Source organism: Aspergillus candidus (assembly GCF_002847045.1).
Source record: "Aspergillus candidus strain CBS 102.13 unplaced genomic scaffold BDW47scaffold_5, whole genome shotgun sequence".
Classification (NCBI taxonomy): domain Eukaryota; kingdom Fungi; phylum Ascomycota; class Eurotiomycetes; order Eurotiales; family Aspergillaceae; genus Aspergillus; species Aspergillus candidus.
Window position 1 is genome coordinate 169,548 of NW_020194010.1, and position 23,026 is coordinate 192,573.

The window sequence follows — 23,026 nt, forward strand, 5'->3', positions numbered from 1 at the left end:
TTAAATTGTTGAAAGTTCCACCAATTTAACACTTCAAACCCTTTCCACGAAGAAACCCAGTCTCAGCTACAGCTCGGGAAATAATCAGTACTGTCGGGAGACCTCAACTTCATTGACCCACCACCCCGATGCGCATCCCAGGCTTCTCCGCTGCCCTCCGCACCGTCACCAAACCCCTCAAATCGCACCCCGCGTCCGCCATCACCAAACCCGCCTTTCCTCGCCTTACCCCCACCCGCTCTTCTAACCTCCCCATAACGCGAACGACTCTTCTCAAAGCAGCCCCCATCATTCCATTTATGGGTTCATCCTTCAGCTCCAGCGCAGCGCAGAACAAAATGTCCTACCCCGACCAACGCAGCGACGACGAGTGGCGCGCCGTCCTCAACCCAGGTTTGTCCCCTCCATCCTTCCCTCTACCAGCTCACTACTACCTAGGTACCAATCTACCTACCTCCACGTACATGCAACTAACGAGGACACAACAGAACAGTTCCGCATCCTCCGCGAAAAAGGCACCGAGCGCGCCGGAACAGGCGAATACGACGCACACTACCCAGCCGAGGGCGTCTACGCCTGCGCAGGCTGCCACACACCGCTGTATACGGCGAACCAGAAGTTCAAGTCCGGGTGCGGCTGGCCGGCTTACTTTGATTCCATCCCGGGGGCTGTCACCCGGCATACGGATAGCTCGTTTGGCATGGAGCGGACGGAGATTACCTGTAGTAACTGTGGGGGGCACTTGGGGCATGTTTTTAAGGGGGAGGGGTATCCCACCCCGACGGATGAGAGGCATTGTGTGAATAGTGTTAGTTTGAAGTTCCAGGAGGGTGGTGGCCAGCCCAAGGCGAAGGCTTGAGGGGGTGTTGTTTGCTGTGTAGTAGTGATGGGGTTGTCGTTGGATGAGAATCTGGGGCACTGCCATATGTTGTGAATTGACTGTACATTGGAATTTTCTGTTACATCGTCAACTATGCTTCTGTCTACTGTCTTCCCCTTTCAAAGTATTGATGCTTCTACTTCTATCAAGATGAAATGCGGCTCTGGCACGTGCGGGTTACCGGATCGGGCATGAAGCGCGCCTCAGGCCGTCGGGCCCACTGGACGCCACATTTCTCTTTCTCCTTCATCCGCTTCTCTGTTTCAACCTCACCTTCTTCCCCCCTACACTTCCACCCTCTGCATTGCCTTCCTCGCAACGGCCGTTTTAATGTCTCGACGTCCAACTCCCTCCCAGGCTGCCCAGAATCAGCAGACGATCAAGAATCTGCTGAAACTCGATTCAAACAAGATATGTGCCGACTGCAAGCGCAATAAGCGTAAGTGGACCCTTGGCCCCTCCCCCCCTTCCCCCGCGTCCGGGATCTGGTTCTTATTGCGCCACCGTTGCTCGATGGCGGAATCGGAGGATTCGATGTCATGTCTTGATGCAGGGCCCGTGTCAGGCGCTGACAATGAACTCTTTTAGACCCTCGGTGGGCGTCATGGAACTTGGGCATCTTCGTTTGTATCCGCTGCTCGGGTATCCATCGCGGCATGGGCACCCATATCAGTCGGGTCAAATCCGTGGATCTCGATGCCTGGACCGACGAGCAGCTCCAGAGTGTGTTGAAATGGGGGAATGCGAGAGCGAATAAGTGCGTTCTTTCTTACGGTGTAGTGTTTATCGGTGGTTTTAGGCGACTGACTGGATGACAGATACTGGGAGGCGAAGTTGGCTCCTGGCCATGTTCCGGCGGAAGCGTAAGTGGAACTCTGGATCGCCGACGCTGCGTCTATCGCTAATGAAAGACTGGGAACAGTAAGATCGAGAACTTCATCCGGACCAAATATGAATCCAAGCGGTGGGTGATGGACGGTGGAATGCCCGACCCTTCCACCTTAGACGTTGGCGATGACGACGTCGTAAGTATCTTCGTGGAATACCCCCCTTTGATAGCAATCTGACCACTAACCGGTGCCAATAGCCCCTCGCGGTCGTGCAGGAAAAGGCCAAGATTGAGCGTTCGGCATCGCAGCGGACCGCAACGGCCAGTCAACCCCCAACGCGTCGTGCGCCCCAACCGACCATCGACCTCTTCGGCGACGACCACATTGCCCCCCCCGCTCGTCCCAGCACAACCGACCCCGCGACTCGACCCGCACCCAGAGCCCAACCCCAGGCTGCTTCTAAAGCTGCCGCGCGCCCGGGGGACTCGTTGCTTGGACTGGATTTCTTTGGCAGCACTCAGCCGGCTCCCCCCAGTCGCCCGAACAGCACTTCGTCTACACCCGGGGCCACGACGGGATCGTCTAGGCCGGACTTGAAGCAGTCGATTCTTTCACTCTACTCGAAACCTCAGCCTCAGCAGGCTCCGGCGCAGCATGAACGCTCTCCGTCCTTTGGCGATTTCGGTGATATGGCGTCGCCACCACCGCCGCAGTCCGCCTCATCGTCCAATATGGGCGGTCTGACTGATGCCTTCAGTGGACTGAGCTTCCCGTCGACCACATCTCCGCCCCCTCCGAAGCAGGCCGAGAAACCCTCGCCGTTCGCCAACCTGACCAGCTTCAACAATACAAAGGCAACCCCGGCGGCTCCCAAGGTTACCTCCCCGGCAGCTTCCGCTAGTAGCGGCGGCGGCAGTCTATTCGACAGTCTTACCTCCCCGACGTTCCCGCCTGCGAAACCCCAGGCCTCCCGCAATGCCTCGATCTCGTCCAACGCCTTTGATTCCGGATTTGGCGGGTTTTCGTCGCCCCCGCCCTCCAAGCCGAACCCACCCCCCGCGGCGGCCAATGACCTATTTGGGCTCTCCTCCCCAACGGTCTCGACTGCCGCAAGATCACCGCCCCCACCGGCCATCTCCCCCCAGCAAGAACTGAGTTCCGCGTTCAACCTCAACCCTCCACCCCTCCAGCCAGCTCCGAAACCCGCCGCGTCTCCCGTGACTGCCAGTATGGCCAGCGCACTGCCAGCCACTATCGACCCGTGGGGCGGAAACGCCTGGAGCACGCCAGACCCGGCGCCTGCTGCACCGCCATCGTCGACCATGAAGGTACCGGATACGCTGACGCCGAACGACTTCGGTGGCGGCTGGGGCGCCCAGGCCTCCTCGCCCGCTGCCACCTCGAAGCCTGCGCCCACCGTGGCCACGGACGAGGACTTTGGCGGCTGGACCAGCGCGGCTCCGGTCCCCGCGGCCACCACTACGACGAGTGCCCCTCCACCTAAACCGGCTGGCGGGTTTAACGGGGCTGATGATTTATTCTCTAATGTCTGGGAGTAGTTTTCTCTTTATCTCTATTCGCTTCGACTTGATTTCTTCTACATAAATTGCACATAGTTGGTGTTATATTTAGACTTGAGCGCTAAATCGCAAATATTATTCCATCTTCTGTTGATTCTTGTTTACTGCCTTTTTCTTTTCCTAATTGTTTCCCCTTGAGTTACTGCATCATGATCCGGGTTCAGAGCGTAAAACGGGCGGTGTCTGTCTTCCATGAACAATAGACTAACTAATCCAACGTGTCAACGACCATCACTTCTTGGTTTTGTGCGAGAAATACAAATAATACACAATGGCAATAGACAAAATGATCATAGGTTTGAATTTAAGCTTGATTCCGTCCAACGTTACTAGCAATAATTTAGCTAATGGCACGCGGTGACCTGTTATCAACATTATCTATACAAGAGATAAACTTATGTATATACTGAGATTCGAACCCTCTAATTTTGCATGAAAGAAGACAGTACCCTATAATTAATGTGGAGAGCGGATATAAAGGTGAATAGAGCCTTCAACAAAAGAGATTCCACATTTTTGCGCTCAGTTACCACTAAGTGGTCCGATCGAGAAATAGGCAGGTATAAAGACATGATCACCGTAAGCTGAAGAGGAAAAGAAACACGGAGTGAATAGCTCATAAAACAATGGCGATTCCAAATTGAGGGAAATGGTACGCCATGACAAGGGTATATAGATATGTAGGGAAAACGGAAAAAAGCAGAAAAAAAGTCAAAACCGACATAGACAAAGGTTAAGCCCATTACCGGGAAATGCCGCTCATTTCGGCACCAAATTCTGCACACTCGAATTATCATCGCCATCCTGGGGCGCCCCCGAACCAAACTGCGTCGAAATCATAGTCGTCACCTTGATTTCACCACCCTGGGCCTGGTCTTCTCCCCCAGAGGAAGACGAAACCTTGCTATCGACGCTGTTTGTGCGCGGGTCCTTCGCGCCCTTGAGCGTGCTCATGTGGTACTCCGGGCGGTTGTTGTTGGCAGCGATGGAGGTCTGCACGTTGGAGGCGTGGGGGTTGTGGCTGCGGTGGCCGCCGCCGCCGTGAGTGTCGAGGTATTTGTTCTTGCTCTGGTACTTGTAGGTGTTGCCGCCGGTGGAGAAGAATCGGGGCACGAGGCGCGAGATGAAGGCTTTTGTGGCGGGGAGGCAGGCGCAGATGATGGCGACGTTGCATTCGACTGCGGACCAGGTTGCTGCTGGGGGGTTGTCGTCTGTGTTTTTTGTGTAAATTTGGGGTTAGTTTCGGATGATGGAGGGGGGGTGTATTATTTAGGGGGGGAGGGAATCGCGTACAGGTCGGGTCGCTGGAGTTGGAGATAACGAGGAGACTCTTCAAGCGCAGAATGCTTGTGATTAGGACACTGTTGTTTTTTCGTTATTGTTGGTAAGTTGTTCTTTGTTTCACCCCATATTGAGGGCGACTGGGTCGGAAACTCAAGACTTACAATATACCTAGGGCAAAGACTCCCATGATCGCAATCTTCTGCCGCTTTGGGAGTTGAAGGCTCCGCAGGACAGGCATGGGGTATATCAATAGCAAGACATCCGTAAAGATGTGGATTGCCGAGTTGGAGAACCAAAGGGCCTTCTTGTTGAGACAGTATCCCGGAATATCGTCATCCCAGAACTTTGCGACGGGGAGACAGTTAAGCCACGCGCTAATGAAGACCCATACTCCGTAAACGGCGAGAAATCCGATCAAACACCAGCAGGCGAATCGCATGCGGGGGGTTGTCGAAAACACCCGTCTGTATTGCAGAAGGATTGAGGCCTTGGTGGTGATTAAGCTGGCCTGGTAGATGGGTACTGAAGCCCAGAAACACTGAGAACATGGTAAGTTAGCGAAAGATGTGCGCGCGACGAAGTCAGAGGCCCTTGATTACCATCATCTGTTTGGTATAGATATCCGTAGGGATGAGCAGAAAATGTTCACCCATCAGGTATTTGGTCTCTGTAGAACACATTAGCATCGGGACCCAATCCAGTTGACCAAGTTATAAGAACATACCTCCAACGAAAAGACCGAAGAACCCCCAGCTAAAAGCCTGGACGTGATGGTCAGTGGTTTGCACTCATCGATTTAGCCACCGCGCGTCAAGCTCACCAAAGACACAATGATAGTCCAGTCATCAGATCCCATTTGCCTCACCAGGAAGGCCCGTGTGTAGATGCGGATCGCTGTGAGAATTGTAGATAAACTTGTGAATATAGCGCTGACTACAAGGGCCTCCCGGCCACGAGCCACGCCGATTGACATTTTAAGATTGGGAAGTGGTTCACTCCGTTTACTCAATAGGAGAGGAAAAACTCGAGGTAGACCGGGGCTGCTGATAGGGAACCGGTCGAATGTATGTAATAGCGAATGTCTTCGCGAACCGAGAAAGTACTAAGGAAAGAAACCGCCTTCAGAATATGAACAGTAATTGAACATACAGCATCTCTTCTAGATTCGATCTCAAACGAGCATGGTCTTGACCAGATTGTCGACCGAGAAAGAGTGACGAGAATAAAGTTGTAGAATAAAATTAAAAAGCCAGCCAAAGCAACATAGCTAGGCGTGGAGACCAAGTTAAATGCAAACGAGATCGGCCAGGGGAAAGAAATCTAGCGGGTGACAGCGACACTACGCAGTATGAGGGCGGGGGGATCGCATTTGTAGCAAGCAGCCCAAGACTGATCCACGGACGTGGAGACCATCCGGCCATAAAGTTTGGGTGGCATCGTCAAGAACGTTGAGTCCTGCAAGGGCCCAGGACCAGGGGAGAGGCCGGGAGGATGGGGGAGACACAGCCCTGACCTATGGGAAGCTTGATGTGGATAGGGTCAACGACAGTTCGTTCCCTAAAAGAGCTGGTATCCACGTGTACCAGGCATGAGTTCCCGCGAAGGAGCCACTCCAGTGACCACATCCAGACATTGGTCAACTGCATTGAATACGAAGCTGGAAGCTAGTGCAGATATTGTTTCAGAGGTATTCCGTAGCGAGCATGGATTTTAAACGAGACCGTAGTTCCCAGGATGCCCTCTAGCGAAATGACGAATCGCCCAGAGAACATGGGCGATTGGTAGTTCATGAAGAGTCAGCGGTGCACTATCCATGACAAAGTTCAATGAATACTGCTTCGGAGACGACAATCCACCAATAACGGATTATATTTTGATAGGGAGACATGTGAGTGGATGTCCACCGGAGATACACCAAAAGCAGTATGTACTTAACCGTCCTTTTTCCGCCTGGATTAAGAAACGAACGTCGTTTGAATTGCCGCCGGTTGAAACGGTTGATTAAGCCGCATATGGTCATGTGACATTCCACCTGTGGTTCCCATGGGTGTAGATAATGTCAAACCACATCGCCTCCTAGAATACCGTGACCATTGTAGCAATGATTAGTTTTTTAGTGATTATTTGCACAATCATTGAGATATTCTTACGACAAACAACGAGGGATTCTTGCTTGGGATCGCTAAGCATGGGCTTCATCATGAACGTAATTGAGGGGGTGGGAACAACACCACACACGGATCCAATGAGACAGAAGAAATCTGGATGAACAGATGAATACCTTTGTTCTTGTGGGCCCATTAATGTCATAGAGTGGAGATATGCAGCGAAGGGAGGGCAGCAAACCATGGGTCAATGGCTTCGTCGAGTCTGTCACCCGCGGAAGAAACTTGACAACAGCGTCACCACTGTCAAAATCAGGGTCCTTACCAAACTATCCAAACGCGCCTTTCTGCAGCAGTCTGGCCGGCCCTGTTTGTCCTCTTAACCAGGCAGTCGCTTGACGCCACTGTTTGGCTTGCGACTCTGTACATCATAACGCCTCGATAATGACGATCATTGCCGATCGCACTATGAAAGAACCTCGGGGTGTATCTGCCAGCACTGAACACTGACGGCAGGACCTCCCTACGGCGCCCCGACGTAACGATGATGGTTCCGTGTGGATAGATACTAGACGATTTGCCCAAAGTGGGGACTTGACCTTTTGGAATCCGTGGAGAACTTTGTCACGACTCGCAAGTTGTAACTGACTAGCTAGCGTCGCGGCATATCAAGGAATTGGGTTAGTCGGATCGATGGAATTTCACCCAGGGAGTTGGAACCGCGCAAATTCGGCCTCGTGAGAGGGTGTGGCAGGGCCGATCGAGGATGGGTGAACCTTGAAGAGGAGCCATGTCTCAGCGTTAGACTGTTGTTGCTCCAACGGCCCCATAATGCGCCACGATAAGATTCATAAACAGCACTAATATGGCTTGGCAGATATTTAGTTCATACGATCATGACTAGAAAAGTCTCTGGCCGAAACTTTGATGTCCTGCAGTATCAGAATGGACGGGCAACATTCCGACGCTATTTCCTGGTATTGCCGACTGAATTCCCGTGGCAACTGCCAGGGATGGTTCAGGGCAAGCCATTGTACCCAGAGATAAGAATAGTAACGTGAAAGACCAAGTAACCGATGGATGAGGTGGAAATCGTTGGGACGATGGAAATTTCGGGACTGAAAGCCTGAAGGAATGGGCACAAAGACGCGCTAAACCCCTTCGGGGATCGCATGACGCCTTGCCGTTAACGGCCTAGCGTGTGCCGAATTATTCCTCAGGCAAATCCACTCCAACGCAATATAGCCTCATCTCCTCAACGCTTGTCTAGTTCCTGACTAGCCAACTCAGTCGGGCACCACGTGGGTTGGTACGAACCGTGCAAAAATGAATATGTTCCACATTTGATCCACTTCTTAGTGAGACTATTTGATTAATACCAATCTATCTGACTTGCAAATGCAAATGGATCCCATCTAACCACCATCCATAGGCGTAATTGGGCCATCTGCTGTCCGAAATTTCTTACTGCGGTTTGGGCCATGGCAGATCGTCTGAGGTCGGCCAAAGCTGACAAGGCTCCATCTCAGTCCAATCCTGACTCCAAAGTCAGTGTCCGCCTGACTTGTGAGCTGTGCCGTCAACGGAAGGTCAAGTGTGACAAACTCGACCCGTGCACCAATTGCCGGCGGATTGGGACTGCGTGTGTCCCCGTTCAGCGGGCCCGACTACCACGGGGAAAATCAGGCAGACACTCAGCCCGAGGAACGCCGGACGAGGACGAAACCCTGCGAGAGCGCGTATCGAGGCTGGAGGAGCTCGTTCGCAAAGCCGTAAGCGGGGGTGATGCCGAACCCGGTTCAACGGAACGATTCTCGAGGACTGTCCGGGGCCAGGGCGAACAAAGCTTTTCAAGGGCCGCGGGCGAAGGAGAGTCTAGTAGAAATGGTACCGCGACGAATGAAAGCACGGGCGAACAGCCTGATCGTTACCTGGGGGTCTCATTCTGGGCCGAGCTTCTGAAGCAAGTAAGCGGATAATTCCAGAACTGCTCTGTTTGGGATACAGTGACTATAGCTGAGAGTATTTGTTGACTGTTGTGGGCAGCTAAAGGGCAGTGGGGATCATGTATCTGACAGCGTTGATCATCAGCGGCTTTTGTCAATGGCCAATGGCCACCAGAACAGCCCCAATCCACCATTGAGTAGCAGAGACGCTCTCCAAACGACATCCACACAGAAAACACTGTGTCAAATATTCCTCCAAAGAGTTGATCCCTGCTTTAAGATTCTCCATCGTCCATCAGTGAGCGCCTTCCTACTCGATGGAAAGCCCTACCTCGACTACAAGCCTGGACATGAAGCCCCCACAGCGCTCGCTCACGCGATCTACTACTCAGCGATCTCTCGCGTCGAGGAAAATGAGTGCTGGCAAATATTCCAACAGAGCAAGAGCTCGATGATCACAAAATACCAGAAGGAGTGCGAGTCCGCTCTGGCAAATGCCGACGTCGTAACCACCAACGACCTGACCGTCCTGCAGGCATTTGTCCTTTCCTTGGTGGGCCTTCCCTGTTCACTCAAAACCAATTAAAGAATACCACCGATCTCTGACACCATACCCAGCTGTCCTCCCATTCTCAAGACCGCAGCCGCCGAGTCTGGACAATGCTAAGCGTAGCGCTCCGCGTCGCCCAAGCCCTCTACCTGCACCTCGCCGAGCCACCCTTCCCCGTCCGGCCCTTCGACCGCGAGATGCGCCGCAGGCTCTGGCTCGCAATCGGCTTCCTCGACATGCAATCCGCCGCCGACCGGGCCTCCGAGCCCATGATGCAAGTCAGCTGGCTACAATCGCATCCGCCCACAAACACCAACGACAGCGACCTCACCTACGACATGGAAACCCCACCGCGCGAATCCCCCTACATGACAGACATGACCTACAACCTCATGACACTCCAAGCCCAACGCGTCAGCCGACTCCTCAACTCCTCCGACTTCATCGAACCAGCCGTCAAATCCATGCCAACGCGCCAACAACTCGTCATCGACTTCCAACAGACCACCTCGCGACTCCTCCACCACGCCCAACCAACCACAATCCCCTTCCACTGGTTCACCCGCCAAGCCACAGAATGCACCTACGCCGCGATCCAGCTCCTCGCCCTCCGACCCCTCCAACGCATCGCAACATTCACCCCGCCGCGCATCCGCAGCGACCACCTCATCCAAGCAGCCGTCGACGTCGTCGCCAAGTCCCAAGCCCTCGTCGACGACCCCCGCGCGCACCCCTGGCGCTGGATGGGCCACATGTTCGTCCCATGGCACGGCCTAGCAGTCGCCATCGCGGAGCTGTGCATCTGCGACGACCCCTTCTTGTGGGACATGTTCTGGGCGCCCGTCGAGCGCGCGTACGGCCGGCTGGGCGAGCTCGTGGCCGATTCCCGCCAAGGCATGCTCTGGAAGCCGATGGAGAAACTCATGGCTCGGGCTCAGGGCAAGAGAGAGACTTTACAGTGTAATGCCTTATCCGGGACTGCTGGTGTGGGCGTGCCGCCGGTGCAGCCATTGGGGACTTCCGCGCCGGATGCTGTCGTACAGCAGGGAGCGGATACCCGCGTTGGAGCGGTGGCAGCGCCGGATCTTGCTACGCCGGAGAGTATGCAGGATCCGGGGGTTGTAGCGTGGCCGAGCGTGTGGGACACGCTTGATTTTTCGGATTTGGGGGGTGGGGAGGAACTGTCGTGGCTGAATTATGAGAACTTCATTGATGATGTCTACGATAGTGTGGACTGGTCTGAGATACCCCATTGAAAAAGCTATATCAGAGTATAATATAATCAATTCGTGGGTGGGATATTGATATGAAGGTCCCATTCTGTAGATTAAACAAGTGGTGGTGGTATTATCCGACGTCTTTTCAAACTACCGTACAAGTACACCAGAGGAGAGGATGAAAAATACAAGAGATTTTGATAAAAACAGCATGTTGTAGTAGCACTTGTAAAATTAAGACTAAGAAGGAAAAAAAGGAGGAAAAGCGACACCGATCTCCATTTCTACCTCGTGATCCAGACGCCTGTAAGCAGATAGCCGTGTCCAACCCCCGATTATCGAATGCTTCACTCCATCCCACACCGCAGTTTCTGCACGAGTGATGGATGTTGTAGATTTATAAAGAGGAAAGAAAGGGAAAGGAAAATGAAAAGAAAAAGAAATGATAAAATAAGAAAAGTGACACCGTAAAACTTTGAGAAAAGAAGACTAGAGGAAAGCCAGGGTATTTATACAGTGGAGAACGTTGTGTGACGGGGACGAAGAGGAAGATTGAGAGATGGGGAAGAGGGAGAGATAAAAGAGCTGGCTGAACTTTCGTCGTCTGACAACAGAATGTTTGTTATCAATAGTAATCCTCCTTCTCGATTATCATGATTAACTCGGTGAGTTCTTTGCGAAGCGGCCGGTTGCGGTCCCAGACCTCCACGATCTTCGGACGGTGGCTGAGGAAGACAGCCTTCTTCCAGGGCAGGCCGTCCGCATTGGGAGCAATGCCGTTGGGAAGGTTTTTGGCAAGATTGCGTAGCACCAATGAGGCCTTGTATGCCACCCCAACTGGCTCCCCGTGCTCGCTGACCGGTGTGTCTAGGTAAAACCACTTGCGAACGATGCGCTCCTGCAGAACCGCACGTTTCGAGACCGGCGCATCCGCACCCTCGGGACGATCCTCTGGCAAGTGCGACGAGACGTGGCCAGCGACCATGGCAGTGTTGTCACTAGGTCCGGACGATCTGAACTTCGTACAGTTGTCCCACATGCAGGTATGAACGGCCGAGTCTGCCTTGTCCAGATTATAGTGGCCAGGCGTGTCAGTTGTTGCCAGCTTCATGTGGTCTCCGAACACGTGATTGCGGAGATCCGTCGGCGTAGTAAACGCGCGCTGACATGTCTTGGACGGCTTGGAATTATCCGTCCATTTGCAATAGATATAGGGGAAGCCCTGGAAGGAGTAGGCTGTCTCCAATGGCCGGATCCCCTTGATGATAAACCGCGTTGCGTTACCAGGCCCGTTGATCACCTGGGCCTGGGCGTTGGTGAACGTCGTGCTCACGTTTTTGATAAATTCCGCTGCTGGTAGGACACCACCGCCTTGGACTCGAGGGTCTACAAACCGGCTCTGATACGCCTGCCACAAGGCGATCTGCGTTATCTCGCACTCTGGGTCCTCGACGAAACAGCACCGCAGCCAGCGAGAGCTTCGTTCGGGCTCTGGCAGCTCCATGAGATCCTTGAGAAGCTCGGGAGGCACACGAGGAATGTCCGATGGGGGTGGCGCAACTTTCTCCTCCTGCAAGACGGTTTCTTTCTTGCCAGGCCTTCCGTTGTGGGTTAACAAGGCGATCATTCGTGGTACAAAGACTATAGCAAGGTTGAAGATATCCATCATGTTCTCAATGTTCTCGCGAGACAACGTGTATTGGTACCAGAAATCCAGAGCGCCGCTTAGGATGTCTTCGTCGTCAAGGAGGGTGTGCAGGTACAGTTGTTTCAAAGTCTCCTTTGGCGTACGCTCCAACGCCTGGTTGGCATCGGGTTCGTCTAGCCCAGTCGAGAAATGAGTAAGTGCCCAGAGTGCACGGACAATATGAGCACGATCCGCTGAGTCGAGGCATTTGATGAGAGAGATCCAGAGTGGATCCTCTGGGTCGGTTCGAAGGTACTTCGTAACCTCCTCTGCGATGTCGAGCGCGTCATTTCGAATCTCATTCAGGCGAGGCTGATCCGGGAGATTGATGAGAATAACGAGGAAGTCCCTCAGAAGCCCCTTGGCATATCGAGACACATAGAATGCATTCTCTCTCAGCAGAACCATATTCCGCAGAACGAGGGTGGCCTCCTTCACGTTCCGAAGACAGTGATCGAACTCGTACGTCTCGAGTGTATCCCGGGGCAAGGTGACTGGGATCTTTTTGATCTTGTCGAGCAGATCGCGCGTACCATGCAGCGCATTCAACGCGTTGACACGGTCGGTGGGTTCCCGAAAGTCGTACTGAAGGTCCCATTTGACACCAGTGCAAATTATGGAGACGTCTAGAGCCTTCTCCATCAAAGTTTCGGCGAGTAGTGGGAACCCTTCGAACTTGAATTTATCCCATCGCTGGTTGGAAATCTGAACGAGATGATACAACGCGAAGTCGACCTCATCGGGGATTCCAGATTGTAAACCATAATGGGCTCGTTTGTAGATATGGTCCGCTATACTAAGATGTCAGCCATATCCGGAGAATCACTTACAAGAAGGGCAGAGTTGGGCCTACATACATTTGGGCACCTCAAGATACTTGAGCGGGAAATAAGGATCATAGAAATCTGGCAGCTTGGCTGTTTTTGCTCTCACGGGTAGGTCCATAAACAAGCCGGGCCTATTCCCTGGCGTCGCTACCTCGCGCATCGACAACGGGACCTTCTGGTCATCCCAGTTATCGCCCGTCATATGAGGGCTCATCGGGTTGGCCGACGAGTTGGAATTGGCGTGAGACATGGCTATCGGCTGTGGGGATTGATTGGCATGAATATGGGACCGTCGGACTGGTGCGGTGTCTGGGATAAAAGGCTGGTTCACCTTGGGAGCTTGTCGCAAGCCCTCTGGAGGGAGGGAGTTAGTCAACACATTTCCACGGGCGAGAAAGGGGCAAAATTACCTCTAAGTGATGTGCGTGGGGTGCTACCAGACATTTTGGGCCTCACCCAACGAAATCGCAACCACCTGATCCAGCGTCTTGCCGATCAAGTTCGCAGAGCCCAGATCAACCTTTATTTTCTCCCTTGACGTCGCCTTTCCAATATGCTGCCTCTTCGTGGCCTGGCGCGACCGCAGATATCTCGAATATATTAGACCTTGAGACGCAACTGTCGGATACAAAGTGGTTTCCCGATGCTCTAAGGACACGAGCTCTGGTATCCTCCCCGGTTATTTCGTCCACCTGGCGAGTTGGGCGTTCAGAACCGAAACCGAGAGTGCTCAGTGCCGAAAAAACGCTGTCGGTCGAATTCCGGCCTTCTTGAGAAATTCGAGGGCGATCCAAGGCTGCCGAATGCTCGTGGGTGGAGGATGCGATTGCGGTACAAAAAACAAACTTCCGCGTTCGCAAGGATTTGACGAAGGAGTGCGATAATCTTGCGCAAAGGGAGTGGAATAATCGCGACAGAGGTGATTGGTACCAGATATCAATGGCTTAATTGTGGCCCTGGGAGGCACTGTGTGAACAACGAGGACGTTGATCCTGCGATCCAAAAAGGCACAGCAATCAAGCAAATCAATCGATCTCAGGCAAAAGTCCGCGCAGAGCTCCTGCTAGCCTCAGGCGCGTCTCCGGATTATCTGTGCTTCCGCTATTCCCGTTTGGGATGTTTGTCAGTTTTGTATGTATTATGTAATAGTGCTGCAGCCTTGTGTGTGAGGCACCAAATCGTGCATACACTAACTATTCAAGTAGACCGTTCGCAAGGTACTTGCGTTCAACTTCCTGCATCATCTGGTTGATGGATGGAAGATCTTCCTAGGAACGAATACGAAGCTGCCATATTAACTTTCGACAAGCTATATAGTACTTGGAAGTTCCATGGCTGCTTTTACAAACCCCACCACCTCTCAGCATCTACGCGATTTGAGATCCCTCAATATGATGGTTTTCAGAGCCAAAATCGGCTGAAATATCAGGTCTATATAGACTCTTTGCCCGAAACGTGTGGGGTTGTTCAAACTGATCTAGGAACCCAGATATCACCAAAGCAATCAGCGAAGCGATTTAACTTCCCTCGCTGCATTCTTACGCGACAAAAAATGCTTTGAACTCCACACCACGGTCAACCCTTGCTCCCGCAAAGGTAGATCATCAAGGCCAAGCCGTAAATGTGTACGCTATATCTATCTTATAGTACATCATGAGCCTGATATCCCATGGAAAGCTCTCATAGCTAGTACTCTAGATGGTGTTCAGATCGACAATTCAGCAAGTTCTCTGCGATTATGACCTGCAATTTAGAGTGACTAGCAGATGCCTTGAAAGTTGAGTGGAATGCATAACAAGGCAATTTATTCTAGGGTTAGAATATACTGTTCATAGTTAGTATGCAAAATACTAGGGTTTATGGACATCGTATTTGAACATCACTTCTGTTACAGTAGTATTGGTCAGGATATGGGTGTCGAGAAGAAGACAAACTTCCGCTAACTAGGTATAGGCAGATATTCAATCCTTGTTTATCAATGGCTTTCTTGCCCGGATTTAACTCGCAGAGATGTGGAGTAATACATCGTGATAGCGTCATTGCTGTTATCAGAACGTGGACTATCTGGTTACATCATCGCTCCTCACGTCACCCTGAGAGCATCGCCGCGATGGCTAACTACCCTCAAATAAGATAACTATCATCCATTCGCTCGAGACATAACCGATTCCATACACAAAATGACCGAAACTCCTCCTCTCGCATACGCTACCTGCTCCATCGGCCATGGACCCGATGACACTCTCCCCGCGAAACTCAAGGCTATAAGCCAAGCAGGTTTCAAGGGGATCGAGCTCTCGTTCCCCGACATACTAGCCTACGGCAACGAGCTCCTCGGGCACCAAGTCGCTCCAGACAACTACGATGAGCTAGTCAAAGTCTCCAAAGAAATCCGCCAATTATGCCAATCCAACCAGCTCACAGTCATGATGTTACAGCCGTTTGCACATCTCGAAGGCTGGCCGCGGGGCTCCCCTGATCGCGACGACGCGTTCAACCGAGCTAAAGGCTGGATATCGATTATGGGCGCAGTAGGCACGGATCTCCTACAAGTCGGATCAACCGATATCCCGCGCGAGCGGCTCTCCGCAGATACAGACAACAGCGTCATCGAAGATCTACGCGAGCTGTGCGATATGCTAGACCAGCACGGGCACAAGCGCCTCGCATACGAGAACTGGTGCTGGTCGACCCATGCGCCGACCTGGAAAAATGCCTGGGAAGTGGTACGCGCCGTTGACAGGCCCAATATCGGGCTGTGTCTGGATACCTTCCAGACTGCTGGGTCGGAATGGGCGGATCCGACGACGGAGTCGGGTCTGATTGAGGATATTCCGCGCGAGACGCTGGAGAAGCAGTTCCAGCAGAGCATGCGCGAGCTGGGGAACTTGGTCCCCGCTAGCAAGATCTACTTGCTCCAGGTCTCGGATGCGTACAAGCCTTCGAAACCATTGGCTACGGATGACACGACTGAAGGGCAGAGACCGCGAGCGCGGTGGAGCAGTCGTCTGCGTCCAATGCCTTACGATGGAGGGTATCTGCCTATTGAATCGGTCACGAAAGCGGTGCTGGCAACCGGGTTTAGAGGCTGGTTTTCGATGGAGATTTTTGACAAAGGGCCTGATGGCGTGGGTAGAAGGGATATTTCTGATATGGGGTCTTTTGCCCAGCAAGCGATGCGAGCCATGAAGAAGTTGTTAGATCAATGCTCCGAGTAAGGTTCGCTTTCATGGCCTCTGCAGTCAGTTCTAGCTGGTGTTGTTTATGGATGTAATATAATATCAAGAACACATACAACCCCACATCATTATAATCTGACTAGACCTAAAGCAATAAGCAATTCCCATACCATGGCAAAACAGGGTGTTCAATCAATTCACTCCAGGCTGGCTTGCGATGGGAGAAATCCTGGAGAGGTTTGCCATGCAGTCTTACCTACCTAGACAGCGACGTGCAATACGACAAACTACTAAACTCTAGCAAAACGTGCCAATTATTCATAGCCTCGTAATGAAATTTACGGCCCCTGGTGCATGAGAACCACAATCTAGACTCTATCGTAACCCGGTTGATATGCCCCACAGGGTTCCCCAAATTATGTCATAGCGACATCAGACCCATCATGACATAGTTTGTGCATGCTAAATTCATAATAAAACAGTTAAGGGGCATACGAGCACGAGAAGAATGAGCCGCCATTGTGAACGATTCTCTAGCTTCCACATATTGACTAGTCACGGCCAGTATCTTGAGATTGCTCGGGCATGAACAGTAGGACGGTCTCGAATCTCTAGAGAGCGACTACAACAAATCAACCCCACGAGCCCCGATTGCTACTTCCTTACCTACAATTCGAACCACCACCAGCCTAAAAAGATGCCTTCCCAGCACCCCTTCCAGTACATAGGCATTGTCGGCGCAGGCAGCATGGGCTCTCAGATGGCCATTGCCTTCGCTGACCTGGGCCTGAAAGTCTCTATCTGGGACTGCAAGGCTAGCAACATCGAGCGGCTCGTGCGAGACCTGCAAGCAGACAAACGAGGTGACCAAATTCGGAGCTTTGAAGACATCCACGAATTCGTCCGAAGCCTGGTCGCTGGCGACAATAAGCGCAAACTCTTCATGTTTTCCATCACCCACGGTGACCCCGCCGACTCGGTCCTCGATATGATCAGCGACGACCTATCCGAAGGCGACATTGTCCTCGACGGCGGAAACGAGTACTACCGCCAGACAGAGGCGCGCCAGCGGCGGTGCGCAGAACGGGGGGTCCACTGGATCGGCATGGGTGTGTCTGGCGGGTACCAGGCGGCGCGCCGAGGGCCTAGCCTGTCCCCTGGGGGTGATGCCGAGACGTTGGATCTTGTGATGCCTCTGCTGCAGCAGTACGCTGCCAAGGACCTCCAGTCCGGCCAGCCGTGTGTGACGCGCATCGGACCCGCTGGGGCGGGGCATTTCGTTAAGATGGCCCACAACTTTATCGAAGGGGGCATGCTGTCCACACTGGCGGAGGCATGGTCTCTCATGCATTTCGGGCTAGGCCTGAGCTACGATCAGGTGGCTGATATTTTTGGCCAGTGGAACAAGGAGGGTCTGCTTCGACGCACCTATCTTCTGGACATCGGAGAACAGTTACTGCGGACACGCAAGACGCCCGAAGGTGACCGTAGCGGTGAGGGGGCTGGGGATAGCTCCGAATATGTGCTTGATGAAGTTCTGGATAAAGTGGTCCAGGATGATGATAACAGCGAAGGGACGCCTCACTGGGCGCTGATGGAATCGGCCCTTAGGCATGTCGCTACACCTACCAACGCCACAGCTCACTATCTGCGCGTCGCAAGCGGCAATCGCAAGGAGCGGCTCGCCGTGGCGGAAAAGCTCCGGATGCCCAGTCCAGGGCTCATACAGGGGGTGCAGGATACCGCAGATTTCTTGAAAACGCTGCAAGCGGCCGTGTATTGCGGGTTCCTGGTCTCCTACTGCGAGGGTCTGGAGCTAATTGCGCGGGCGTCGCAAGATGAACATTGGGACATCAATCCCGCGGCCTGTCTGCAAATCTGGCGCAATGGCTGTATCATCCAGTCAGAGTATATCTTAGACCTCCTGCAGGATGGCCTATCCGGAACCACGGATTGGACCAATCTTAAGCTAGTCAACGGCGTGGCCGTTTCTTTACACAGCCACGTGGGCGCTTTGAAGGAAATTGTCCTCCAGGGCGTCCGGACCGATCAGTATATCCCAGCTCTGTCGGCTGCTTTGGAGTACCTCAAATACACGGGTGGGACGAGGCTCCCGACCCAGTTCATGCAAGGACAGATGGACCTGTTTGGTGCCCATGGATATAATAAACCAGGCGTGCCTGGGGAAGACCCCGGGCCGACAAGCAAAGGTCCCCATCACTACGAATGGCGACCCGCTTAGGAGTCGCTGGGGCAACTGCAGTTCATGTTGTACAGGCCCAAAATATTGACATGGGCCCCAGTACGTGTCTGAGTGGCCACTCGGCCATCCCTCATTTGATTTTTAGCGTTCATGACCGTTGGTAGTATAGAAGAATGACACACCCACACAAGATGAATCATCCTAAAGTATGACTGGAATATGGGCCAGGTGGGAGCATCGACTTGAGTATTTAGTTAGATAGGTTCCAGGTTCCAGTTATCACTGTTGTCAATCTATATCACTCACAAGAAAAGAAACGCGTACAGCTAGTCAAGCTAAATTCCAAGTCTGTACGCACTTCGCTGCTCTAGATGAACATTTTGACAGCCCTAAACCAAGAAGATTCGCATCAATCATTGCGGTCTTTATCGGTCTTTGTTTCTAGGACGAGGTTTTCTGGAATTCGCATGGATACTGACTGAGTCTTGTCAGATCAGACAGCTTGACTGTAGAGCTAGAAAATTGGCATCATACCCAATGAAATTCTCAAGGCACCATCGTTTTGGGGATCCTTGGGTGTGGATGAACAATTGCCTATCGATGATATGTTGAACGTGAGTTGAATCTGCAGACAACACCATCAAAATAACCACACGTGTCTTTCTGGTCAAGCGATGGACTACGTGCAAATTCTCTGGCTTTTGCTAGGTATAAACCCTCTCACTACGTACAAATATAGTAAAGTATAGTCTCCACCAGATCCTTATTCCCTATACCATTGTGGACAGCAACAAATTTTAGCAACAGGCAAACCATAATCATAATATGCGCCTCGACATTTCATCCTCCGTATTGCTGGGAGAGCAAGACGCGCTGATACTTGCCCGTCCGATTACACGGAATCGTATCCAGAAATACAACCTAGACTTTAATCAACAGTCTGGTCAAATAATGGAGCTTGGGTCTTTACCTTTTTAGGGACCTTGAAGCCTATGGCATTGTTCCGGACGTGCTTCTTGACTTCCAGTGGCTTGAGCTGGCACCCAGCTTTGAGGACAATGGCAGCGCCTGCATGAAATATCAAGGTTAGAATAGTCAACTCAACTAGTGAGGCCCAGATGACCAGGCCAATCTCACAACAACATACCAATATGTTCGCCATACATCTCATCCGAGACGCGAAAGCACGCCACATCACGGATGGATTCATGTCCCAGCAGCAGATGTTCGACCTCTGTGGGATCGATCTTCTCGCCTCCTTTGTTGATGACTTCCTTGATTCGGCCTACAAGACGGAGATAGCCATCGGATTCAAGTCGTCCCAGGTCACCTGTTCGGAAGAAGCCGTCGACGAAGGCATCAGCATTGGCATCCGCATTATCCACGTAGCCCTCCATTACATTCGCCCCCTTGAGGCAGACTTCACCGGCAATTCCGACGGAGTCTGTCAATGATGGAGTGCCACTACCCGCGCTGGAGTGCAGGATTCGAACGGTAACTTCTGGTGGGATGGGGTAGCATGAGGAACGGCGTGGTCGATCGGTGCTGTTGCAAAAGATGCCCGGTGCAGTCTCGGTCATGCCGTACCTTTCAAGCACAGGGCTCCCCAGCTCGGTCTCGAGATGATGCAAGGTATCTTGGGCCAGGGAGCTGCCGCCGGATGACACAAACCGCAGCCGTCTCATGTTCGGCGGCCGGGGAAACGTGAGCAACAATCGGTGGAGTGTAGGCACACCGTGGAACCATGTCACCGCATGCTCCTCCAGCTGCGACCAGAATGCCCCAGACAGTGAAGCGGGAATGACCGCTGCACCACCCGAAAACAGAGTCGAGAGAAGTAAAATGCCGACACCAGCAACGTGAAAGAGAGGCGTGATGATTGCACATCGATCCGTCGGCGACAGCGACTGGGCGCGGATGAGGATACGCACGGCAGTCAACAGGTTCTGATGGGTGAGGATGATGCCCTTGGGCGTACCGGTGGTGCCGCTTGTAAAGAGCATCAGTGCGCCGTCGTCTGGGGCCGGTGAACACAGGTGCGTCATCGGTCGAGGTGCCGACATGCTGCCTGAGGGCTCTAGCAGGACGAACCGGGTTTTTGCATCCCAGAGACATTGCGCCACGCGGATTCCCAAACCATTTGCAGCCCCATTCGCTGCACGTCCGGAGGACGTCAGAAGGAGTGATGGCTGGATGCGCTGAAGCAACACGCGGGCTTCGCTGTCGCCATACTCAGGATTGATCGGGGGATGAGAGGAAGGCATAAAGGAATTGCAAGTCATGCGGCGGTGAAATGACCCCGAATTGGCTTTCCAAATCCCACCAAAACGTTTTCTGTCATCTTCCAAAAGGATATTGGTATTATTCTCTTGTCAAACGCCATCCTACTAATCAGTTACTATGAAGCCTGCGCCTGCATCCCCTCCATCTGCAAGGAGCTGTACGGCCTGAACGCGCTCCAGATCGGGTTGTGCTATCTTCCCCTAGGCGTGGGCGCCGCCATAGCCTGCATCGGCACATGAAAGGTCCTAGACTACAACTACAAACGTCTCGCGGCGCACCTGAATATCCCCCTTCACGAAACCCACACCAACCCCGGGAACCTGGCTGGCTTCCCCATCGAAAAGGCGCGTCTCCAAGCGGTCTTCCCGCTTCTGACGATCGGCAACCTCGCGGTGATCGCCTTCGGGTGGGTTTTGGAGTTCGGCGTGCACCTGGCTGTTCCGACGACACTGCTATTCTTCATCGGGGGGTGTATGACGGCTGCAAATAGCATTGTCTGTACCTTGCTTGTCGATTTGTATCCAGCCAATGCGTCCGCCGCTGCGGCGTCGAGACACTTTGTCCGGTGCCTGTTCGGGGCTGGCGCCACCGCGCTACTGCAGCCCATGCTGGACGGGATGGGGCGAGGGTGGTGTTTTACGTTAATTGCGCTTGTCACGTTTGCGAATGCGCCGCTACTATGGGTTGTCATTCGATGTGGTCCTCGGTGGAGAGAGCAACGCGCAGGCCGGTCGTGAGAATAGACCCCCAGAGGCATAGCAGTTTATACTTGCTGTGAATATGAACATAGCCTCTGCAAGAAAATCCGTGTGAACTGCGAATGGCCTATCCATGCGCAACATGACCGTCGGAGAAGGTTGAAGCCGCACACATCCTCAAGTTACTCGGTGCTTCTCCCAGCTCCGCCAGTCCGGTACGGAAGATGTTGATGCTGCAGACCGAGGTTACAACCTCGCATAGCAAGCGGATCGGGAGCGGACCGACGCCGTATCGATTGGCAGGGAAAGTATTGCTCACTATCAGTTCAACTTGTCCTCAGTGACGAGATCACTAACTGTCATCAACTTCCCGCTCTCACGGTTATCGCGGTCGGTTTCTGATCCCTCTGGCTCAGTCAGTCTGCATATCCCCGCTTTGACATTATGCTTTTTTTATATATCCTAGAACTCGTTTATAACTGCAAATTTCGAAGATATATATTAGTGTTCTAGAGAGGACAGTCAATTATGTATATTTCTTTTTGATAGGGGCGCTTGCACGAAAATCATTGATGTAGAACTAGTTAGATATGTGCTGCCCCGTTGCTATCCACGGCTACAATTTGTAATACATTATCATCGGAACAGCATTAATTTGATATGCGTGAAAATTATAGACACCAAACCTCTCAAAGAACTAAAACAGCCACAAGTTAAATATCGAAATCTCCTTACTCCTCTGGCATCTGGCGAGCTGAACCGCCCTTCTGGCCGGCTGCCCGGGCTCTGGGGTCTCCAGGCTCAAAGCTGCCACTTGAAGCTTGGCCGCCCATAGAGGCAATGTCTCTCTAAAGAACACTCTCATTAGTACTGCTAGAATTGAGGTCAATGTTTGGGCAACTATACTTACCTGTTTGTTCGGGTCCATATGGTGAAATCCGCCTTCGTGGCTGGATCGACCACCTTGTTTGGCGATGTTCTCTACCTCCTCGTGAGGACGGTTGGCGAAATTTCCGGGATTGGTGTTGGATGCCATGATGTCTTGATAAATAGGCAACTGGAGAAGCTCTTTGTCTTAATTAGAAACTGAGATTCGAGGAATGAATGTGCGTCTGTTTATGTCAAATTATAACACTTGAGCATTCTAGGACGTCATACTAAAGTCATGATTCGACTTTGAAAATGTCAGGACCCTGATGTCAGAGCACAATCATCAGAGGTCGATCGAACCATGGCCAATATTGATCACAGTATGCTCACAGTCCATGTATTCAACCTGAATCTGTGTCCTGGGCAGTGCAGCCCAAGTACTCCGCAGCCCTAACAGTCCAGGCCGGAGGAGACTTTGGTTCCGGGTGGGTCCGCGGATAGTCACTCGAGCCACCCATCGAAAGGTCCCACCCATGGTGTCTGGGGAGAGATACAGGTATTGGCATACTGAGATTGATCTGGGGCTTTCTTGAATCATCATTGCGATGCGACTGTGGGTCGATGGTGAGATTCGACACTCACAACAAATGCTGGCCCTGATTTTCGAAAGATTTCAACCTGTTGGAGTATCAAAGTTAAAATTGGCCACTTAGATCATAGATGGGCCATGCTGCTGGGAGCTGTCCAGTCATCTCGAGGGATAGTTATTCTATCTCGGTTGTAGGCATACCTTGGCTGCTGACATATGAAATGTTTGAGTGGGCAATTGTCCGTTTTGACATCGACAGCGCAGGTTGACGGGGTGTTTATGGGCATCGCCTCCCCAT

At 52.5% G+C, this 23,026-nt stretch overlaps 10 protein-coding genes across 10 annotated transcripts; 6 read left to right on the forward strand and 4 right to left on the reverse strand.

Moving 5' to 3' along the window:
• Nucleotides 1-31: 31 nt before the first annotated feature.
• On the forward strand, nucleotides 32-985 carry BDW47DRAFT_65431 (peptide-methionine (R)-S-oxide reductase). The gene is made up of 2 exons (XM_024819538.1): nucleotides 32-393; nucleotides 489-985. The coding sequence occupies exons 1-2, from the start codon at nucleotides 129-131 to the stop codon at nucleotides 857-859; spliced, it is 636 nt and encodes a 211-aa protein (XP_024675223.1). The 5' UTR covers nucleotides 32-128; the 3' UTR covers nucleotides 860-985.
• Nucleotides 986-1,210: 225 nt separating this feature from the next.
• BDW47DRAFT_122777 (stromal membrane-associated protein) lies at nucleotides 1,211-3,269 on the forward strand (the record flags this gene model as incomplete). The annotated part of the gene is made up of 5 exons (XM_024815916.1): nucleotides 1,211-1,319; nucleotides 1,469-1,637; nucleotides 1,699-1,743; nucleotides 1,803-1,905; nucleotides 1,968-3,269. 5 exons carry the CDS (start codon nucleotides 1,211-1,213, stop codon nucleotides 3,267-3,269), a joined length of 1,728 nt encoding a protein of 575 aa, XP_024675224.1.
• Nucleotides 3,270-4,049: 780 nt separating this feature from the next.
• On the reverse strand, nucleotides 4,050-5,547 carry BDW47DRAFT_122778 (putative integral membrane protein; the record flags this gene model as incomplete). The annotated part of the gene is made up of 6 exons (XM_024815917.1): nucleotides 4,050-4,501; nucleotides 4,584-4,651; nucleotides 4,736-5,112; nucleotides 5,174-5,241; nucleotides 5,299-5,335; nucleotides 5,395-5,547. 6 exons carry the CDS (start codon nucleotides 5,545-5,547, stop codon nucleotides 4,050-4,052), a joined length of 1,155 nt encoding a protein of 384 aa, XP_024675225.1.
• Nucleotides 5,548-8,160: 2,613 nt separating this feature from the next.
• BDW47DRAFT_115403 (uncharacterized protein) lies at nucleotides 8,161-10,431 on the forward strand (the record flags this gene model as incomplete). The annotated part of the gene is made up of 3 exons (XM_024814792.1): nucleotides 8,161-8,646; nucleotides 8,726-9,178; nucleotides 9,244-10,431. The coding sequence occupies 3 exons, from the start codon at nucleotides 8,161-8,163 to the stop codon at nucleotides 10,429-10,431; spliced, it is 2,127 nt and encodes a 708-aa protein (XP_024675226.1).
• A 170-nt stretch (nucleotides 10,432-10,601) lies between these two features.
• Nucleotides 10,602-14,037, reverse strand: BDW47DRAFT_99711 (putative chromatin remodeling complex subunit (Rsc9)). The gene is made up of 3 exons (XM_024820921.1): nucleotides 13,317-14,037; nucleotides 12,937-13,260; nucleotides 10,602-12,870 (listed from the first exon to the last, which is right to left on the reverse strand). Exons 1-3 carry the CDS (start codon nucleotides 13,348-13,350, stop codon nucleotides 11,018-11,020), a joined length of 2,211 nt encoding a protein of 736 aa, XP_024675227.1. The 5' UTR covers nucleotides 13,351-14,037; the 3' UTR covers nucleotides 10,602-11,017.
• A 950-nt stretch (nucleotides 14,038-14,987) lies between these two features.
• On the forward strand, nucleotides 14,988-16,301 carry BDW47DRAFT_99714 (sugar phosphate isomerase/epimerase family protein). The gene has a single exon (XM_024820922.1). It carries the CDS (start codon nucleotides 15,087-15,089, stop codon nucleotides 16,122-16,124), a length of 1,038 nt encoding a protein of 345 aa, XP_024675228.1. The 5' UTR covers nucleotides 14,988-15,086; the 3' UTR covers nucleotides 16,125-16,301.
• A 271-nt stretch (nucleotides 16,302-16,572) lies between these two features.
• BDW47DRAFT_99715 (6-phosphogluconate dehydrogenase, decarboxylating) lies at nucleotides 16,573-18,756 on the forward strand. Its single transcript, XM_024820923.1, has one exon. The coding sequence runs from the start codon at nucleotides 16,783-16,785 to the stop codon at nucleotides 18,325-18,327; it is 1,545 nt and encodes a 514-aa protein (XP_024675229.1). The 5' UTR covers nucleotides 16,573-16,782; the 3' UTR covers nucleotides 18,328-18,756.
• A 372-nt stretch (nucleotides 18,757-19,128) lies between these two features.
• On the reverse strand, nucleotides 19,129-20,552 carry BDW47DRAFT_122783 (uncharacterized protein; the record flags this gene model as incomplete). Its single annotated transcript, XM_024815918.1, has 3 exons — nucleotides 19,129-19,209; nucleotides 19,259-19,356; nucleotides 19,436-20,552. 3 exons carry the CDS (start codon nucleotides 20,550-20,552, stop codon nucleotides 19,129-19,131), a joined length of 1,296 nt encoding a protein of 431 aa, XP_024675230.1.
• Nucleotides 20,553-20,688: 136 nt separating this feature from the next.
• Nucleotides 20,689-21,308, forward strand: BDW47DRAFT_122784 (uncharacterized protein; the record flags this gene model as incomplete). Its single annotated transcript, XM_024815919.1, has 2 exons — nucleotides 20,689-20,728; nucleotides 20,821-21,308. 2 exons carry the CDS (start codon nucleotides 20,689-20,691, stop codon nucleotides 21,306-21,308), a joined length of 528 nt encoding a protein of 175 aa, XP_024675231.1.
• A 692-nt stretch (nucleotides 21,309-22,000) lies between these two features.
• Nucleotides 22,001-22,305, reverse strand: BDW47DRAFT_122785 (uncharacterized protein; the record flags this gene model as incomplete). Its single annotated transcript, XM_024815920.1, has 2 exons — nucleotides 22,001-22,117; nucleotides 22,180-22,305. The coding sequence occupies 2 exons, from the start codon at nucleotides 22,303-22,305 to the stop codon at nucleotides 22,001-22,003; spliced, it is 243 nt and encodes an 80-aa protein (XP_024675232.1).
• Nucleotides 22,306-23,026: the final 721 nt, after the last annotated feature.

Bases quoted from the DNA above. Each gene is read 5' to 3' on its own strand.
- BDW47DRAFT_99715 (XM_024820923.1), top strand. From the start codon at position 16,783: ATGCCTTCCCAGCACCCCTTCCAGTACATAGGCATTGTCGGCGCAGGC.
- BDW47DRAFT_99714 (XM_024820922.1), top strand. From the start codon at position 15,087: ATGACCGAAACTCCTCCTCTCGCATACGCTACCTGCTCCATCGGCCAT.
- BDW47DRAFT_99711 (XM_024820921.1), bottom strand. From the start codon at position 13,350: ATGTCTGGTAGCACCCCACGCACATCACTTAGAG. The intron at 13,261-13,316 runs GTAATTTTGCCC...CCCTCCCTCCAG, and splicing joins CCCACGCACATCACTTAGAG to AGGGCTTGCGACAAGCTCCC. The intron at 12,871-12,936 runs GTATGTAGGCCC...ATCTTAGTATAG, and splicing joins GTATCTTGAGGTGCCCAAAT to CGGACCATATCTACAAACGA.
- BDW47DRAFT_65431 (XM_024819538.1), top strand. From the start codon at position 129: ATGCGCATCCCAGGCTTCTCCGCTGCCCTCCGCACCGTCACCAAACCC. The intron at 394-488 runs GTTTGTCCCCTC...AGGACACAACAG, and splicing joins GCGCGCCGTCCTCAACCCAG to AACAGTTCCGCATCCTCCGC.